General features: G+C 28.9%; 2 protein-coding genes across 2 annotated transcripts in view; both read right to left on the minus strand.

Moving 5' to 3' along the window:
• LOC107440890 (uncharacterized transmembrane protein DDB_G0289901) overlaps positions 1-4,480 on the minus strand; it is a gene marked incomplete in the record, with an annotated part of 26,918 nt that extends 22,438 nt beyond the window's left edge. The window contains 5 exon segments of the mRNA XM_071182268.1: positions 3,507-3,546; positions 3,745-3,780; positions 3,977-4,024; positions 4,224-4,259; positions 4,458-4,480. Of these exon segments, the coding sequence (XP_071038369.1) occupies positions 3,507-3,546; positions 3,745-3,780; positions 3,977-4,024; positions 4,224-4,259; positions 4,458-4,478 (181 nt within the window).
• A 3,443-nt stretch (positions 4,481-7,923) lies between these two features.
• Positions 7,924-22,154, minus strand: part of LOC139425812 (protein argonaute-2-like) — an 18,949-nt gene continuing 4,718 nt past the window's right edge. Inside the window, exons 2-6 of the mRNA XM_071181773.1 lie at positions 20,873-20,896; positions 17,476-18,351; positions 15,273-15,302; positions 12,519-12,584; positions 7,924-7,982 (exon numbers count right to left, since the gene is read on the minus strand). Coding sequence (XP_071037874.1) covers positions 7,924-7,982; positions 12,519-12,584; positions 15,273-15,302; positions 17,476-18,351; positions 20,873-20,896 — 1,055 coding nt within the window. The remainder of the gene's footprint in view (positions 7,983-12,518; positions 12,585-15,272; positions 15,303-17,475; positions 18,352-20,872; positions 20,897-22,154) is intronic.

Below are 22,154 nucleotides of genomic sequence, written 5' to 3' on the forward strand. Positions count from 1 at the left end.
TTGTTTATTTGTTTTGAAATGATATATATATATAATATACCTATTGGCAACACTATAGTCATTATTTATTTTGTTAGATTATTGTAAGCAATAATTTGTGATGAATACTTAATTATACGTTAAGTATTTGGAGTAATTTTGTATTTTTTAGAAATGAAAACTTTGGCGTGAAGTAATTATTTAGATTTATTTTTGATCCCTTCCATATGGCTGTAGAACAAATATTGGTGTAGAACCAATATTGGTCATACCAATTATTGGTGCGAAGTTTATCTGTTTTGAGTAGTGAACGATACTCAAGTTATAGCTCGAGCAGTGAGTGAGGACGTAGTACAGCACGTAATGGAGCAGTGTAAGTTTTCTACCTTATCTTACTTCTGAGATGGGAATATTTTTGTTTCTGCTGCCTAAGCTGAAATGTTCCAAATTCAAAGTGGTTTGCGCAATTTAATGACTGCAAGACAAATTTTAATTTATTTCCAAAATTCAGTACTTAATGAACTTTGTACTGAAACCTCTTGAAAATAATTAAAATTAAAATCAAATCTGCTCGGGGCAACAGCTAGACGGTGAGAAAACTTTGCTGATATATCGTTTAAAACTAATTAGGGTGTTAGAATTGGAGGAGAGTGGGAAGATTTGGAATATTTAAGTACAGTTTCGTTGTGCATTTGTCTTGATTTTCATAGAAGTTTATACGTTGCACAAGATAATTTTGAAAGATGGTCGCCAAAGGTGGCTGAGTTTAAATAATTTCATTGCACGTTTATTGACGTATGAAGATTTTTTTAATAGCCATTTAGCAGTTATAAATGCCGCATGACTTAAATTATAATTTAACCTTTTCATATCATAAGTTAAAAAATTTGTTCAAATATTCATTATTTTCATATTATCATTTTTCCTAATTTTATCAAATAATTTCATTGTATCATTTAACTCTATAATTTATAATATTATTTAAAATGACAAATGTTAGATAAAGTGCTACAAAAATCATTATTACTCTTTGGTAACTTCATGAAATTATATTTACGGATTAATTGAAAAATAATAGTATCTAATATTATATAAAGATACACTCTCATTAATAAAACTCTCACTTTTAACACTCCAGCAGTCTTTGAGCAGTATTTCGTTAATTTTAAGAATTATTTCGTCACGAAATCACGTGATTTGTGGCGAAACGTGAACTCTCAAATGTATGGTAAAAATGCTTCCTCGATTCGAAATCTCTTCGTAGTGCATTGTGGGAGATTGTTAACCAGATTGATGAAACTAGAATAAACACCAGACAATCGGAAATAAATTGACGAATTACACTGACTGGTGGTATGGTGGTCAAGAAGTTGACTTTATACCACGAAGATCTGGAGTTCGAATCCCTCTTCAGGTATAGGAGAAATTTATCTATGTGTGATTGTTGTGTAAAGCCGTTTATTTGATTCCGTCGTTAAAGTGATTATTTAGGAAGTCAGATGCATTAGGCACAACAAGTTTTGTTTTCTTATTTTGTAAAAATGTGCAATTATTTTAGCTTTATGCAAATACATTTTGTTAACATGTTAACCAAAACGAAATGGCCAATTACCTGGATTTGAAAAATAATCACCCGAGCTTGAAAAATAAAATAATATAAATACGATTCATGAAGAAAATTGTGATCGCTGCAAGGCGATCACAGGTTACCAATTGGCAAAATGGTTGTTGTCCAATTTTTTTTTTTTTGGAAAAGAAACTTTATTGTGGTTTCATCTTGGACATATTCAACTGTTAATCCTGAATTGTTAGGTACACAATTTCGCAGACATATTTAAATGCAGCTCAGACACACTCTGTGTAAATTCTTATGATGAATGAATAGACATTGAACAGCCAATCGAGATCAATATTAACATTGTCGGAGTGGTACAATTGTATTTAATAGAGATTGTGAGCTGCATCATACACCGGTTTCGGGTTCACAAGTTCATACGTGAAATATGATTTGAAAGCTAGGCCTTTCTTCAATTTTACATGAACAGTGAATGAATCATTTATATTGCGTGGAAGACAGTCTACGGTCTTGGGTACGTTGACTATAGATCCATTTATCCCTAACTGGTGATCAACAACCAGTTCTCGTATTTGCATGAAAGGGGTTCGGAGAGTCACCATTCGCTCTTCGGTAAGGTTCAATTCTCTCAACCACTTTGGTACTTTCGTGAGGGACGGCCTTCATGCTTAAATTTGCGAACGGAATCCTTTCGTTTTTTCGTTTGTGTGTAATGCTTAAGGTATTCCCGTCTACGTTCTTTGGCTTTTTCAGCCTTGGTAATGTTATTTTCTTGCTGCAACTCTAACTTTTGGGACCGTGTCAATCAGTTTAGACCCTCTTTATTCGTGATATTCACCTGAATTAGTATTGAAAACGATCCAGTTTGAACTGTAGATTAGAATTCCTGATTTTTAATTAAAACAATAAAAACAAAAATATCGTTCAAATGATGAAATTCTCTTTTATTCACAATTCAAGAAGTATTTATGGGATCTCTCTGGTCCCATATCTCAAATTTAAACTCTCCAACTTAATGCATAACAAAATTGAAAGTGAAAAAAAGAATTCTAAAAAANAAAAAAAAAAAAAAAAAAAAAAAAAAAAAAAAAAAAAAAAAAAAAAAAAAGTGATTAAACAGCAGCTGTCGTCGCAATAGCAACGCATGCGCGCTGTTTATTATTACTCCTGATTATTGTCGTTGAAAAGTGAGGACGCCATGAAATCCAAACCAAGACCCGTTTTGCCTATGGGTAAAAAATTTATTTGAGCTAGAGTGGATGAATAAAGAGTTTTTTTATAAATCCATTGAAAATTTGAATAAGCTATAGGAAGAGTGTGGTAGGAATAGGAGAGTGTGAACTAATAATCATCAACTAATTGAAAAAAAATAGCGAAAAAGGAATTTTATTTTAAAGTTATTGAATTTTAATTGTTCTTTTCGCTATTTTTCTCTTGTTTTTGACTTGATATCATAACTATTATCTCATTGTCACGGAAAAGTTTATTTACTTCTTGATATTTTTGTTTTGGTCTTAAACTGACGTCGAAAGTAAAAAAAGGAAAATAGATAGAGAGATCGAATGTGTTAACTGAAAATATATCTCAATATTTACATAAAATTTTTAAAAGCATAAAATACTTTAAAAAGCTTTATTTCTCCTCATTTCTTCATATCGTGTTACGTATTTTAAATACATAAATAATATGTTTCGTACAATCATTACCTCCATTATTATTTCCACCGCCATTATTACCTCCATTGTTGGCACGTCCACCTAAATCATAAAAATATACTCTTTACACAAAATAGCTTTTCAGACTTGCAATTGTAAGTCATTTTTAAAACAAAAAATATAATCTCTAAATGTAGTTTTTTTCAAACGAGTTACGGTAAAATGTTAGAGATTTTGAATTTGACCATGTAATAGTAAATTTTGAAGCATTTGTAACTTTGAAATAGAAGGATTACTTACCCCAGCCATTATTACCTCCATTGTTGGCACCTCCACCTATAACATAAAAATATATTCTTTACGCAAAATAGCTTTTCAGACTTGCAATTGTAAGTCATTTTTAAAACAAGAAATATAATCTCTAAATGTAGTTTCTTTCAAACGAGCTACGGTAAAATGTTAGAGATTTTGAATTTGACCATGTAATAGTTAATTTTGAAGCATTTGTAACTTTGAAATAGAAGGATTACTTACCCCAGCCATTATTACCTCCATTGTTGGCACCTCCACCTATAACATAAAAAATATTTTTTACACAAAATAGCTTTTCAAACTTGCGATTGTAAGTCATTTTTAAAACAAAAATATAATCTCTAATTGTACTTTTTATCAAACGTGCTACGGTAAAATGTTAGAGATTTTGAATTTGACCATGTAATAGTTAATTTTGAAGCATTTGTAACTTTGAAATAGAAGGATTACCTACCATTATTATTACCTCTGCCATTATTACCACCATTGTTAGCACCTCCACCTGAAACATAAAAATATATTCTTTACACAAAATAGCTTTTCAAACTTGCAATTGTAAGTCATTTTTTAAAACAAAAAATATAATCTCTAATTGTGCTTTTCTTCAAACGGGCTACGATAAAATGTTAGACATTTTGAATTTGGCCACATAATAGTCAATTTTGAAGCATTTGTAACTTTGAAATAGAAGGATTACTTACCCCAGCCATTATTACCTCCATTGTTGGCACCTCCACCTATAACACAAAAATATATTCTTTACACATAATAGCTTTTCAAACTTGCAATTGTAAGTCATTTTTAAAACAAAAAATATAATCTCTAATTGTGCTTTTCTTCAAACGAGCTCCGGTAAAATGTTAGAGATTTTGAATTTGACCATGTAATAGTTAATTTTGAAGCATTTGTAACTTTGAAATAGAAGGATTACCTACCATTATTATTACCTCTGCCATTATTACCACCATTGTTAGCACCTCCACCTGAAACATAAAAATATATTCTTTACACAAAATAGCTTTTCAAACTTGCAATTGTAAGTCATTTTTAAAACAAAAAATATAATCTCTAATTGTGCTTTTCTTCAAACGAGCTACGGTAAAATGTTAGACATTTTGAATTTGACCATATATAATAGTAAACTTTGAAGCATTTGTAACCTTGATATAGAGGGAAATCGGGTCACATATATCATCATACGCCTTTGCATTCTTCTATGATCATTTGATATATAATAAACAGTAGCATACTTATCAATGATAAGACTAAACTTGCATCTTTCTGTGATTTTAACAACATTCTGTTTGTTTATAATTCATATTAGATATTCATTGGTTCGTTATATTTGTTTATTTGTTTTGAAATGTTAAATGCTTCCTTTTAATTTATTATTTTGTTTACATTTGATCTTTAAAATAAATGAAAGTTGGAATTGGATGCTTACTATTAATTGTTTATGGATTAAATGTTTTTTTCCTGGAGAAATTATATTTTGTTAACAACATTTCTTTTGCTTAGTATAAAAAACTATTATTTTACTTTAATCACTATGTAAGAAATAATTATACCAACTTTAATACTTAACCCTGTGACGCAGATTTTAAGTAAGCATATTTTTCTTACTTTTTCTATTAATTTGTATCAATTTAGGTCTAAATAAGTGAAAAATATTATATTTAATATTTTAATAATTTATGAACATGAAATACAACAAGAAGCGCTGGTGACTTTTTCTGTGTTAAAGATAAAATCTTCTAAACACGGGTCACTTCCAAAGAATAATTTTGTCAAATTTACACTTATTTGCAGTTATTTAAACCTGAAAGCAGTTTTTCATCATTGAAATTTCATTAATTTTCAAGACCTATTATTTATAAATTTATGAACATGAATGAAAAAAAATTTCAAAGTATTTTAGATTTTATATTTTAGTGCAAATGTAATTGCGATAACCTAACAAAGTTTTTAGTAACTATTGGACTGTTATTTATAATTAAGAAATACAAAAATATATTTGTACTTGTAATTAGAACGTTCGAAAAAATATATAAAAGGGACACCGGTGTTTTTTCTGCGTCAAATGGTTAATGATAAAAAAAAATCGCATCATTCTATGCTTTTCACTACTAACAACATTGGTACCAAGAAGGTACAATCGATAATTTTTATAACGTTCTGTAAGTTGATAACTCGTATAATATGTTTATTTGTTCTTATAACACTAACAATGATTATTTTAAAAACTTATTATTTTATTTCCTTTTATATTTGCAATAAAAAAAAGTTGGAATTGGAAGTCTATTATAAAATAATTATAGATGAAATGTTTTTTGCTATATAATGAAATTTTATGAACAATATGCCCTATTCTTAGTTTGAAAAACGTAATATATAATTTTATATTAATTAATACATAATAAATAATTATACTATCATTAATACTTAATATGTACTTTTGTATGAATTATTTTATATTAATTAAAATATTAATTGTCCCGCAGTGAACTGATAATTAAGACACGGTTCCCACCAGATCACCGAAGTCAAGCATCACTGGCTGCGGTCAGTGCGTGGGTGGGTGACCACTTGGATCAGTCTGATTAAGCCCGAGGGTGCGCGGTATTGGTCCCCGTTACACTGTTCTACCGTAAAGTGCTCGACTTCGCGAGCAGGTCTTCGGGCTATCGAAGCGAGTGTGCCATCCCCTCAGCAGAGAATCAAAATTGTGATGGCATGTCTTTGAATCATCCTTAGGGATGGTTCCCAGACCGTCGCCAATAGCCCATTGTGCTTCTCTAGTGCGACGTAAATGAACTACAACAGCAACAACAAATAAATATTAATTAAGATATTAATTAATACTTAATTATTTAATTAAAATATTAATTGTGTTTCATGAAAAATATGGATATCTTAGTGAGAAGCAATGATGAATGGGAAACAATAATGAGGGTTGGTGATCGGAGCGATCAAGGAACTTAGTAATGTAGAAGATCTTAGTAATATAAAAAGTATTAGTAAATTCTTAGTAATATAAAACAAATCATAATGTTTCATCCTAAAATATTTAATCTTATTTTTTAAATAATTATGCTCTGATTTTTCTCTAGAATTTCAACAATACATTTTTATTACTTACTCTTTTGCATTATATTAAATTAGTCAAAACGAAAAGTGCTTCTATAGGTACACTTTTTAAATGCTAAACTAAGCTCAGTAACGCGATAGCCCATAGAGGGCCGAGGCCTACTACTATGCCCATCTCAGATTTCCATAGGTAGACTTTTTAAATACTATTAAAACAAAATATCCAATGTTAAAAATGATTTAAATTGAATAAATAATTAGAATTCAGAATTAAAAAGAATTTAAAGTATAGATAAAGTAAAGTAACGATATTTGATTGTATAGGTAAAAATTACAGTCAAAATTAGATTCCTCACATCACTGAACTACATATATACTGTGCGCAAGGGTCAACATAAGATTACCGTGGTGGTTATCCATTTCATAAATTAAAAATGAAAGGTCATTTAAATTTTTTTTATGTTTCTAAAATAAATTATTAGTAAAAAACTTTATTATGTTTAAATGCTGAAAATATAAGTTTATTTAAGAATAATCTGAATTTAAATATAATCCGAAATATTTAAAAAATATAAGCTATAAATTACCATTATTCCATCCCCATCTTCTTCCTAAAAAAATAAAGTTGCTGAAGTTATTTACACATTTCTTTAATGAATATATTTAGTTATAAATTATCAATATAATAATAATATTAAGTACTAAACTGAGGTAACAAATGAGAAAGTAAAGTGAAGTTAATTGTAATAATTATTTTGTTTTTGCGTCAAATATAGTTTCTAGCTCCGTTTTATTTTGGTTCCATAGGGACATATTAACTCATGAGTAACGTATTACTTTAAATTTGTCTCAAAATAGCCTTTGTACCGTTAAAATTTCAACACAATCGATTACTAACTGTAAAAATAATTTAAGCACAAACGAATATTTAATTCTTTTTTAGAAAAATAACTATTATTTTACTTACGCATCGAATTTTTGGAATAGTTACTTTGCTATTCATAGAAGGAATTAAATAAAAGAAGTTTTCGAATTATTATCCTATACTTTTAGTGATTATTGTCCTTTATGCCCATTTTTATTCCAGCTGTAACATTTCATTGCAGGAGTTAGTTAGATAAGATAGAGTAAAAAAGCTTCAAATATTTTTTCTGAATTTAGTCAGGTATTTAAAAGCCTAAATTTTACGCAAAAACGTTCACGTTCAACAAAAACAAATACTTGAAATGATTTTTTTTTGGAAAATAGCAAATATTTCCTCTTAATTCAATCAAATTTTCAATTCAGTATATAAATTTAAAATTATAATTTCTTTTATTCACCTGTCTGTTCTATAGGAGATAATGTTATAACTTGATCTCCTTCATTCCATCCTGAAACGTAATAAATAGTATAAATAGTATATTGAACAACAGAGAATTTTATGCTACCGTAAAATCTTGAATTAGTTAAAACTAGAATTCTTTATCGAAGACTTCTCATAGTTTTAATTGATCATCTCATTTAAATCTATAGATGACTTAAAATAAGAAATTTTTTTTAAGGTGAACCTAGTCTTTATGGAAATATTTAAAAATTTATTTATGTTAGGGAATGCAAAGAAGTAATTTTTGTTCAGGTTTTAGGGGAAAGGTATAGATCAACTAAAAATTCAAACAAAAAATTAAATTAGATAAAAAATTATGAAAAAATTTAGGTATTATAATTCATACAAAAGAAATCATGCACCGAAGGTCTATCTTTTGATAATGTATTTTTGAACCGATCATTTTTGAACTACTGTGCACCTGCGGAGCATTTTTGAACTACTATGTACTGTTAGAATTCCCATTCTAAAATTAAGGTAAAATAAACGACAGAATTTTTTCCATCTGATTAATTGTAAAGTTTAAGGTAAAAAACTTTTTTCAGTTTTACTGTTTCGAAACCATTGTTGTTGTTGACGTTTGCCTGTTTAGGCAGAGGGGGTGCGATTGCTCTTGTTTTCCAGTGGCGCCATCTATGGCCAAAAATTCGCTTTCTGCCGCACCATACGTCATACACGTTCATAGGGCGGGCCCATTCGTGCAGCCATTCATTCATCCACAGATCGTAATAAACGCATAATATTCGAAACCATTTATAACTAGTAAAGCTTTGAATGCAAAATTATACCGTTTTTCAACTGTTTACCACTAGTATGGTTTCAAAACCATAAAAAAAAAATTAACTGGACATAGGAGCTAGGCTTTTCATTTGGTATTGGCCAGTGGAGAGTTCAGAACACAAATTGTGGAGTGCAGAATGCTAGAAACTCTTCGTGTAAAGTTAATAATTTGGAATGTTTATTTAATTAAATTAGAAAACTGTTAAATTAGGTTAAACATTAAATTAAGCTAGAAAATATATTATTACAAGAAGAACATTTATTAAACTAAATTAGAAAATGCATTAGGATATAAATGTTTGATTAAATTAAACTAAAAAATGTATAAAAGGACGGAAGGAAATTTGTAAAACTTATTCAGATTTTTTTAAATTTATGTTATTTTTAATAAGTAAATAAAATGAGAGAGTGATGTCATTTTTTGATTATTCAGCCCTTCACAAACTTTAAATGTGAATAATAATAATTATATATTCTCACATACAGGATTGGTTGCAGGAAAAATGCAGAAAAGAATTAGTTACAATTTTTTTAAAAATGAAAAAAAAAAGCATTTTTTGTCCGTTTACACATCGGCGAAAGCTGCTTGTATCTATTTATACACCCAAATGATGCATTGTAAAATTTATTATTTATGTGCTTACTTATGTATTACCTATATGTTTATAATGGGAACATAATTTTTTATTTCAGTATTATCGTTCAAAAAAGCAATTATTCCTCTTATCGAAATGCCAATAGGAGCTAAACTAACAAAGCTACACTTGGGGTAACATCACGCCCTTGAACGAAGAGACAGGTGGTACAGATTGGTGATTGGCCCCTTACTTAGGCAGGCACCTTTGCAGAAGTGCAAAGCAGTTCTCAATGTTATACTATAGAGCAGCGTTTTCCAAATTTTTTTGGTTTGGGAACCCGAAATATTCTTCTTTCGAGGAATACCAACTTAATAAATAAAGTTGAAGGAAATTGGGAACGTCATAACCTATAAAAGGCTAAATTTAAAATATTTAATTAGAGGAATGAAGATTTTTCCTCGTTTTATCAAAAATAATCTTTAATTAGATTTTATGTCCGACATTTACAGTTGCAGTTCTGGTGCTATATCTAGTCTAGTTATGAATTTGTTTTTGATGGATTTACATAATCTGAAAATAAATTAAATGTGACAAATTACAGTTTACTTTGAAATGAATAAAATACCAATAACGTTGATAGTATTATAAACGTTGATAATGGTTGTGGAAACGTATTTCTTTATTTTGATTTAAAAAATGCGCTGGGAAATATTAATGGAATATTTAATAAATGCTTGTTCTTTTCATAATTTGTTCAATATATTGTTATTCACTGTTCTATGTATTGTCACTTGTTCAATATATTGTTACTCATCACTGGTTATAATTCTCTCTTAAAAATGCCATTTCTACTTCATTGTTATTTTAATTAAAATAATTTCATAAAGGCAACCGCAAGATTTAATTCAATTATGCATTATAAGTTGGATCTAATTATAATCAGAGGTTTGAAAAACTCATCACTGGTTATAAAAACAGTTAACTCGCGGAATTCCTTTAACTCTTCCACGGAACCCTTGGGTTCCGTGGTACATCATTTGGGAACCACTGCTATAGAGCATAGCAGAGGAAATCCAATTCAAACTTATCTTTTCAGATAAACAAAGATGTGTCATCGTTTTTGAAACATAATAAATATCTCAAAAATAATTAATTGCGTTTGTACTATGTCATTATCCTTTTTTTTTCATTTTGTAAGAGTAATGATATTTCAATTATAGATTTTTGTATTTACCTGGCTGTTCTATAGGTGATAATGTTATGACTTGATCACCTTCATTCTGTCCTGAAACGCAACAAATAGTACAACTTCATGTCGAATTTTATGCCCCGTAAAAATTCTAAATCAGGTAAAGCTAAAATTCTTTGATGTAGTTTAGTTTGGACTGCATTAGGTTTGGCTATTCCTTTTGGTTTCATTTAGAATTTCCATGAAAGCACTTCATAAAAATAAAAATATTTTTCGTAGAAATTTAATTTTATTTCAGATTTTTCTTTTAAATTTACGTTCTTAATAAATAACGATGGTTAATGATTTTTTTATACAAAATTTAAATAATTATTGTTTTGAAGTAATCAGTAAAACAGAAGTTTTTGAACCGATTTCTATAAGCTATTATTAAAATATATAGTTGAAAATTTAATAAAATATTCATGCATCAAAAATTAAATGTAATATAGAAATTTTCAAACTATAAAATGCACACGAACATTTTTAACAAAAAATATTTTTTTAAGTCAATAAAAAGTGGCTTTAGATAGCAAACTTAGCTTGTGTAATTTAAATCAGATAATTTTATAGTAGTTTAAAAATGTTTTATACTTTAGAAATTTGATGGTTCCCAGTATAATGGACAGGTCATAGCACAGCTGTAGTTACTGAAACGTAAGTCATGTGATGAAGAAAGGGTTCTAAGGTTTCATCCCAAATGTTTACTGCTCGAATTTTGTTTTTTAAAAAGCAAAAATTTTATTACACTTTGGAATATTTAAGCAGTTTCATACAAACTCTTTCTACTCTAGTGAAGTATTCTTACAGCAGCATCGAATAATATATTTCCCGAATATCATACTAAAAATAGTCGATTTTAGAAATAAAAAGCATTTTGAAATCTTGTAATTAAGTAGTAATAATTTAGACTAATAAATTAATAAAGCAGTAATAGTTTAAAAAATTTATAAGTATAGTAGTAATGAATTAAGAAAGTAGTAATAATTTAATAAATTAATATGTAAGTATAGTAGTAATAAATTAATATAGCAGTAATAGTTTAAAAAATTAATAAGTATAGTAGTAATAAATTAAGAAAGTAGTAATAATTTAATAAATTAGTATGCAAGTATAGTAGTAATAAATTAATGAAGTAGTAATAATTTAATAAATTAATGTGTAAGTATAGTAGTAATAAATTAATGAAGTAGTTATAATTTAGAACAAAAGAATTTAAGATCTTGCATTGGTAATAAAAGTTTGTTAGGAAATAATAAAAGAGATAAAATTTTTCTTTTGAATTTAAAATATATACCTGATTAAAATGTTCCTTAAATTATATTAAAATAAACAATTTGTGTTTCGCAACTGAAAAAAATGGTGAGCTTTGAACTGAAATATTTTAAAATCTCGCATTGATTAAAAATATTGAGTTGTCAGTCAGTGTTTGCCAGGAAATAATAATAATTTTTTTTTCAATTTAAAATGCATACTTGATTAAAGCATGCATTTTAAATTGAAAATGCAATTGTATGAAAATACATTGAGTTTCGCAATCAGTAAAAAATAATAAACAGCTATTTTTAGAGTAAAACTTTTTGTAGTTTTTCAATAAATAAAAGAATAAGAATTGCTCATGAAATCACGTATGATAATTAGTGCTGTAAAGATAATCATACATTGAACCATTTTTCTTCTCTTTAACTTAAGTAATTAAAAGTCTAATCAAAGCTAATAATGGGTATAATTACAACACGAAAAGATGAAATGTTTTTTTTAAATACGTATAAATCTATTTTTTCAGTAGTTAATTTATTATTTTATTTTAAAAGTAACTTTTATTTAAAGACAGTTCTAGATATATAACAGTTTTAATACATCTTTTGTACTAACTACTGCTAATTATAATATCAAGAGAAACTATCATAAATCAATCAATCAAAAAATTATTTTATTATTGCTGAGATTTATTTACCTGGTTGTTCTATCGGTGATAAGGTAATTTGTCCGCTTCCTCCATTGTTTCCTCCATTGTTTCCTCCTAATAAATGTTTATTATATATGTATTAAAAGAAACAACAAAAATTTTTATTGAATTCAAATTAAATGATACTGTAGGTAAATAAAATTTATTGATTTCGAAAGTTTTGAAAATTACTCGATGCATTTTTTTTAAAAAGATTTAAATGATAGGTTTTTTTGCTCAATTTAAAATTTAATGAAATAAGTAATATTATTTGAATGAAGAAATATTGTTCAACTAAATAATTTATTTTTCAAATGTATTCGTTCAAGTAATATTGAGTTGTAAAATATTTTGGTAACGTAACATTTAAGCATTCAAACTTTTAAAATATTAGAATTTAAAAATACATGAAAGTTTATCATTTTTAAAAACTGATTTTTAAAAAAAAATTTTTAAAGGAAAATTTGTTGAAAAAAAAATTTATTTAAGGTCTTGGTTCTCCTTTAAAATCACAGTAATTCAATTTAAAATTAATATTTTTAATATAATATTTATCAAAGAATTTTGATCAAGCCTGTTTTAAAAGCCTACGTCTTACATGCTAGCAGCATATTAGAAAAAAAAAATTGAAATAATTTATTTTTATAATTATTTTTATATTTATTTTTATAACAAAAATTGAAAAATTTTATTTTTATAATTTAATAACTTTTCTAAATTCAGAATTATTCAATGATTACTTTGAACTTAGTTCACCTAATTCAGCATGATATTTGCTTAGATAATACACACCGAAGAGCCATTACATTATGACCACCCTCCATCTATAACAATGGGTTCGCCCAGGTTTTCATGGTTTCTCGCCCAGGAACAATGTTTTCATGGGGCACATTAGGACCCATAATCCTCATAGAACAATCCCTGACGTCTGTAAGCTACTTGAACACAGTTGCAGACCAGGTTCACCCATTCATGGCAGCAGTTTTTCCTGCGGGGGACGGTGTTTACCAACAGGATAATGCACCATGTCATAAGGGTCGAATCGTCATGGATTGGTTCGAGGAACATTCCAGTGACTTTCAAGTCATGTCTTGGCCCCCAAATTCACCTGACCTTTATCCAATAGAGCATTTGCGGTCCTACTTGGAAAACCAAATTCGTGCTGCCACGCTACCCCCTCGCAATATGAGGGAATTGCAGGACCAGTTGGTGAGCGCTTGGTACCAGGTACCTCAGACTACCTATCAGACCCTTGTGGAATCAATGCCACAGCAGGTGCTAGCAGTTTTGAGGGCTAAAGGTGGTCCTGTGGTCCTATATGTTATTAGCAGGGTGGTCATAATGTAATGGCTCTTCGGTGTGCATTCATATATATGATTTAAAACCAATTATTTAAGGTTAATTCCTGGTTTATTTTTAACATTTTAACCTAAAAGCGAACAAAATTATAAAAATAAGTTCGATGATCATATGAAATAAAAAAAAATATTTGAAAATTGATTTTAATAATTCTTTAATTTTGAATATTCTAAAATTTGAAAGTTGAGTAAAAGTTATAGTTAATTTCAAAGATATGTTCATTGATATTCCTTTTTCCAATTGTTTTTAATGATAGCATCAAAAGATATATTCGGTTGTATCTAAAAAAAAATAAGTAAATAACCTTCGAGGAAATACAGGTAGCTGATAATATGTTGTACGGTATCGTTAGTAATACGCTAAGTCTTTTAGTAAGTGATATGCTATGCTACTTTCGTATATTCGAGTTTTTATCTTTATAATTTTTACCTAATTTTTAAATTTTTTTTCTTCAATATACGGTATGTATCATTTAACGTTGTCAATGTTATTCATGTTTTAATCGTTTTATTCTCATCCTGATTTAAAATTTAGGACGAGTTTGTCATCGTTTGAAATCCCTCGTTTTAAAGTCGGAACGAATTTGAACAAAATATTTTTGAACCTGAAGGAAAATACAGGTTGACCTGAACGAAAATACATATTCCTATAAATATATTTCAACAATTTGTGTCAAAAATGACGAAAATAATACATAAATTAAGGTTCATTAATTGATACATTAGTTAGGATAAATGGGAAGCATTAACTATATCTGGCGAATCACTATTAAGTAGCACAAAACGGGTTCAAGACCTTTTAAATTGAGGAATGCAATTTGAAGGTGTTTTTAATCGAGGTATTCCTCTAAGTTTCCTTTTGGAATGAAACTGGTTTTAATGTTTTTTAATCTCGCTTTCCCCGTTAATAATTAGCATCAAAAATATGTTTTGTTTTCGTCTTGTTTAAATATTATTTCTCAACTTTTTTGTAATTGAGTCAAAATAAATGAAATATTTCTCGAAACTTGTCAAAAATAATCAACTATTTGACTTAATAAAGGTTTTTTTTACGGTTTACGTTTTACCTTCTTATTCATTGTTTTGTTCCAGAGGATTAATAATTAAAACACTGGCGGTTTACGTTTTACCTTCTTATTCATTGTTTTGTTCCAGAGGATTAATAATTAAAACACTGGTAGTTTACGTTTTACCTTCTTATTCGTTGTTTTGTTCCAGAGGATTAATAATTAAAACACTGGCGGTTTACGTTTTATCTTCTTATTCATTGTTTTGTTCCAGAGGATTAATAGTTAAAACACTGGCAAAATTAATTTAACAAACTTTTTATGGATTGTTGATATATTTTGTATATCTTTTAATATAAATGAAATAAAAAAAAATCTAAGAACAAACTATTGCTTACCTGGTATCCATATCAATTTTCTAATGATCTCTGTAAAAAATTTTATATACTATATTGTATACTGTAGTATTATATACTATATACTGTGTAATATTTAATACATGATATAATATGCGATATACTGTATACTATATTATATACAATTATGTAGCACTTATATAATACACAATTTGATATATTAAGATTCAATTATATATTAATGAAAAGAAGCTAGATCTCTTTAATGAACATTTTAAGAAGATTATGAACACACACTCATGTACCCAAAATTTTATACTGCAGTTTTAAGAAATGTGCTCCGATTTAAAATGAGGAAATGCGTATTTATTTAAACTAATAATTAGTGGAAATTTGCTATTGTTAGCCGTCACTTTAGGTTTTCTAAACTGATTTGCTTAAGTTTTGCATTCATATTAATTATTTTTTAATATGTTATGGGGGAACGATTTTTTTTTACTTAACCCGGGTAAATATAGATAAGTAAATCACGTTACCATCCCTGAAATTTTCTAAAAAGTTGTACTGTCTTCATACAATGATGCTGGTGTCTAACTAGTTAATTAGTTAGAGAAAATGCATGATAAGGTAAATCAAATGTACACAAATTTCTAAAGGAATTCAAATTCCTGAAATCTGTTCAACATATACAAGAATTATGCAAATTGTTATTTTAATCTATCCTACAGTTAGTTCTTTTTTAAAGACAATGTAAAGTTTTTTTTACACACATACATACAAAAAAAATAATTTTTGCTTATCAATTTTTTAAAAATGTTATTATATTTTAGTTTATAACAGTTGTTGAACAGCCAACCCAGTTTTTAGATTTACGACTACTAATGTTCAACTCCTTAGCCTTATAATTTTGAACCCAATCCAGAAGACAAGGGAACTCCTGGTTTAAGTATTGGGAGAAATATGCCTTCGTGGATGACCTTTTGATGGAACTAACTCACATTTGCGCTATACAGAGAGGGAAACAACGTAAACCTCCCACGGATAGCCTGACGACAAGGGGCCTCTAACCCATGATCCGTCTACCACTTAGGCTATTTTACGTCAGTTCTGTGGTCGATGAGAGCAGGGAGAGGAATTCGTATCAACATGCCATCTCTGGGATTTGAACTCGATTCACCCAATTGGAAGGCGATCAAAATGTTATTGTGAGTTTACTTGATATATTGGTTTTAAATATTTAAGAAGTAATGTGTAGCTTTTGTTAGCTATGCTGAATTTTCAAAAATGTATGCGATAAATTAATTTTTCTTATTTCTTCATCTCACTGCAAAATATTATTTTTATTTCTTCAACTTAATGCAAAATGTTTCCATTATTAAACAAAATAATTATTATTTACTAAAATAAATTTTTTGAGTGTAATTTATCTTTGGATAGGAGAATTTTATAATTAGGTGCAAACACTTTCAACTTCGCTTAATAAGCTCCCGAGATATGGTAAAATATGTAAAATATAAAATGTACACATATAAACGATATTTTAAGGATATGTTGCAGTCAATGTATCGCAATTTTGTTAAAAATTATTTGAAAAAAAATTTGTTTTTGTTGTCGACTGTCGTTACACAATTTAGAGGTTTATAAACATTTTTATAAATTTGTAAACACATTCATTCACCCATAAATAAATTCACTGCTGTATTGATGACTCGTTTTTAATATTCTTATTCACTTATCTTTAGGCAATGTTAATCTTAAACGTGAAACTTAAAGTAATGCCCCCCTAACTCCTTGTTTGTTGAATGGTTTAGAGAAGAGATCGTTCGTGGAAAATGTAAAACTTCAATATAAAAAAAATGTCTTTTTCTTAGCACACTTTCCTTTTTATCTCTAGTAAAATTCAATGAACTTTAAAAATAAAGTATATATAACTAAAAATAAAAACCTATCAATATATTTTTAAAACAAACCATGCTTTCTTTTTTTAAATTTATAATTTAGAGAACATTAAATCTGGATCTCGCACGGCGCTCTCTTATCGGGCTGTCCAACTGATTGTCCCCCTTGCCCGTCACTTTCGTCAGTCCTGGTTTTAAAAATTCTTGAACAAATATCTTTATTTATGTGTTCTTCATCAAATAAATCGCTGCTTCAATGGATTACGATCTTATTGTATTGAAAGTTTAAAAGTTTTTAAAGATTTCAAACAGTAAGTGTAAAGTACTTTACAAAAGTCATAGCTCACCTTTAACGTTGCCGTCATTGTTTTGCAAAATAGGAGCCTGTTCCCCACCATTGTTCCAAATAATACGCTGTCCACCATTTTGACTAACAGGAGGTTGACCCCCTTCATGCCAAATAATACGCTGTCCACCATTTTGACTAACAGGAGGTGGACCCCCATTCTGCAAAATAATACGCCGTTCGCCGTTTTGCCAACCAAGATTTTGATTTCCGCTATTTTGTGCTACAGGAGGTTGATTTCCGCCATTCTGCTGGAATACTATTTGCCCTCTATTTTGCCCTCCATTTTGCCAAACAGGAGGTCGGTTTCCCCCGTTCTGTTGAAATTCAGATTGCCCAGCATTCCGTTGCCCATTTCGCCAAACTACACGTTGATTTCCACTGTTCTGCTGAAATTCAGTCCGTCTTTCGTTTTGTGCGCCATTTTGCCAAACTGGAGGTCGATTTCCGTTGTTCTGCTGAGATTCAAATTGTCCTCCATTTTGTTCACCATTTTGCCAAATCGGAGGGCGACCTCCACCATTTTGTTGAACTAGGCGTCGATTTTCACCATTTTGGCCAGCATTTTGCTCCCCGTTTTGCCAAATCGGAGGACCACCTTCACCATTTTGTTGAACTGGACGTCGATTCTCACCATTTTGGCCAGCATTTTGCTCACCATTTTGCTGAATCGGAGGACCACCTTCACCATTTTGTTGACCTAGACGTCGGTTCTCACCATTTTGGCCAGCATTTTCCGCCCCGTTTCGCTCACCATTTTGCCCTTCACTCCCTTGTTCTTCATTATTAAAATTTTGCTGCTGGCCTTTTCTGTTTACATTTTGTTGTTGACCTCCTTCATTTTGTTCACGTCCAGCTTCTTGATTATTTTGGTTTTCTGAAAAAAATATTAAAGTTATTTTTTTAATCTTTTAAATTAGCGTGACATAGGAGATAATAAGACAATAATTGAACAGTAAGGAAGTAATTTAATAACTTTGAGAGCCTTAATTAGTGCAGATTCTTAAATTAGTAATATTTTTTAATGAATCGTGCCACGTTAGGAAGTATCTTAAAAAATCATCAAAACTTAGTCTAACAACTTATATTTATTTATTCGTTAATAAACGTATTATTAAAACTTAGACCCAGTGGATTTATTTTACAATAAATCCTCGAATTTCGCGCCTAGAGAAGGAAAATTTCCTTTGTTCTGAAGAGTGTTTTTTAGAAGTTGTGACTCAAAATGCGCAAGCAGCTTTAAAGAAAGCTTGATATGGACGGCTGTTCATGAAATTCAGAAGTAGAAAGATACTCAGAAACAATATAAAAAATTCATGACTCAAAACAATTTATAAGACCTTATGCTAGATTTTTATAACTTATCCAGAAAAAAAAAGACTGTGGTCAATTTTGATTTAAGAGTTGTCACATATCACGATATGTAGCTAATACATACAGTGCTCACAACTAGTAACATAGCTTAATATATCGAAACAAGTTAAAAAAAATTAATTAGAATGGCAACCTTTTTATACCCACGAAATAAATACCAATTTCAAAGCCTGTATAAGCAATTTGCAACACAGAAATGATAATGAACATGCAGAGTAAAACAACACACACTTCTATTACTCGTACAATAAAATGCAGTAAATTTCAGAAAAAATTTCTTTTGATCGATTGATAAAGAAGCGATGATAAATCCAAATCAGGAAGGGTTTATTTTGTGTAACGTTTTATAAAACAAAACAATAGACAGGGTTAGTAGAGCATGACGCTGATAATCAGCCTCTCCTTTTTACCGTTTCAAACGTTGTCTTTTTAAAACACGGTGTTTTCCTTCAAACGTTAAGTGATGTAGGTTTCTCGCCAAATTGTTAAGGCTATTGTTGTTGTCGTAGGCCATTAATGCAGTTCTTGTTTTCCAGAGGCGCCATCTATAGCCAAGACTGCCTCACCCATACGTCACACCTGTTTATAGGGTGGATCCATTCATTTAAATAAACTTTTTATGTTATTTCTTTATCCAACTCTTCCTTAGTTAATATTCTAAACTAAACACTCTTTCACATACTTTAAAATCCACATCCTGTCTTTTTTATCTATTTTTTGCTTCAAGTTATGTATTTGATTTTTCCCTTGAATCGAACCGTGAGAAAGATTTTTTCCCTCGACTCATTTAATAGAAAATTTATAATAATAAGATTTCCCTTATTTCCAAAAACGAAACATTTTATTGATTTATTATAATTATAATAAATCTGTTATATATTTAAGATTTTTCCTAACTTTTTAGAGGAGCACTGATTTTGTGTCACTTGGATATTCATTCTCTAATTATGATGGTTAAATAATATTTATTTGCTCATTCTAAAATCCTGAGCCTGTTTGTCTTGCTCGCACTACTGACACCCTTAATAGCCGGCAGGATAGAACGGTAGGGACGGAGGGGGTACATCGGTGACAAAGATATAGAATATCTGATTTAAATGGATAATTGAATAATGTTTAACTTCATCATTAAATTTTTTAAGCACTTTTTTTCTGGCACAACTAATTCTTCGTCAACTAATTGTAACTTCTTTAATCCAGAAAATTTCATGATGAAATGGTACTTGCGTTGTATTTATGTATGCTACATGTTATAGCCATAAGTTCTAAAGGCTATGAATACTACTTAAGAGCTACAATATTTTTCATCTACCCTTGGACTGAAAAGATAAATTGCGTCACTTGAATGTTCTCTCTCTAACAATTATTAAATAAATATCGTGCTCTCTTTCCGTGTCCTAAGACCTGTTTTTATCCTATATATATATATATATTTTTTTCTTCTTTTTTTTTCAATTCATGTCCCTCAGTTTGTTTTTTGCAGTCGTATTTAAAATGATTATTCCATAATACTTTTTACTAAGCATTTATTGACGAAAAAGTAAAGAAAATCTATTTGCAAATCATATACATGGAGGAGCAGAAGCTCCTGGGGACAGGCTTACAACATTATTACCAAAAGACAAGTGCGCGTTTTTTTCACATGTACCATATAGTTATTCTTTCATGTCATGTGATCTATAATATCCAAACTTCATTGTTAGAATTGACGCCGAAAGATGTAATTATACGATCGGATGAATTAATATCTCAAAATATTTATTAATTTGAATAATTTTTGGTTTCACAAAGGCATTTAACTACGCAGTATAAACTCATTTGATAATATATACGCGAAGAGCTTAGTTTATTATGTGAAAGAGATTATTTGAAGTTCTTATCTGTTAGAAAGGCTAGCCTGTAATTAAAATATAATTCTTCTTAAGTTCAGTTTTAAAATCCTTTTAGTTCCATTGAATTATAATTTTAGATGATACATATATATACAAGTGCAAATATTTATATAAATACAAAAAATTGATTACCATTTTCACCATTCGTGTTTTGTCCTATTAAAATAATAGAAAATCAGATTAGATCTATAAAGTCACTAAAAAGCATTCATCATTTAAGAAAGATTTATTTATGCTCAAAGATTTATTATGCTTTTATTTACCATTTTACAAATATTAACATAAATACCAAAAATTGATTATCATTTTCAATGAATCCATTCACCAGTTATTCTATAAATATAATCAAAAACCCGACTGTATTAGGCTACTGAAGAAAAATTTATTATTTAAGAAATATGCATTGTACTTAATACAATTCATAATAAAATTTAAAAACTTTATTTTTCTTTGTAAATTGCGGAGCATAACGTTTTATCTAGTAAATAGAATATACTGTAAGAAGATTGTTTGGCTGATGCTAAACTAAATTCTCCGAAAATGTTGTCTTCTTGTAATGAAAAGATAATTAGTGAACACAATAAAAACAACATTGTATCTGTAGAAATGCAGCTACTTATAAATATTTTTGATGACAAGTATTACGGTAAGAAAAACAGCTTTTACGCAAATGGCTTTCATATGTATGTAAGTAACTATCTTTCAGCAAACGAAATTATAATTCTTAAGTTTATTCGTTTCAAAAAGAAATCAAAATTCTCAAAACTTTAAAGTGAAGTAGTTAAATATTTTTAAAAATAAAAATCAAGACCACTGAATGATTTATTACAAAGCTAAACTATAGATGATGGTAAAAATTGTATTCAAAAATTACTGTACTGTTAAATCCGTCAGGTTTTTAAGCTTAATTAATAATTTGTGGGGAATTATAAATCGACTATGTCAACCATCATCTATCAAAAGGTACCTTAAGGTAGAATCAAGTCAACATGTCTTATATACTAGTGATTCGGTACTTAATATTTACAGTGGTAGTTGCGCCACATTACTCCTTAGACCAGGGGTCGCCAAACTTTTTTGATCATCGACCCCTATATAATATTTCGAAATCTCCATCGACCCCCACAAAAGTAATTTTATGTTAATTAGAATAAAACTCTATTAGATACTGTGTTTGTACATTTATTTTATGATTTTAAACATTTATTAGAGTAATAGTACATTGTGTAGCAATAGTTTTATGAAAAATATATTAATATTAAAATTTAAATACCTTAGTATTAAATAATAAGTAATTATGCATAAGTAGATATAATAAGTAAAGTAACTAAAGATTTACTGCTTCTTGATCAATGAGATGGGTGTGCCTGGTGTTTTTTTGCAAGGTTCGCTCTAAAGACACGTTATTTCTTAG

The sequence above is a fragment of the Parasteatoda tepidariorum genome, chromosome 6 (assembly GCF_043381705.1).
Source record: "Parasteatoda tepidariorum isolate YZ-2023 chromosome 6, CAS_Ptep_4.0, whole genome shotgun sequence".
Taxonomy (NCBI): Eukaryota; Metazoa; Arthropoda; class Arachnida; order Araneae; family Theridiidae; genus Parasteatoda; species Parasteatoda tepidariorum.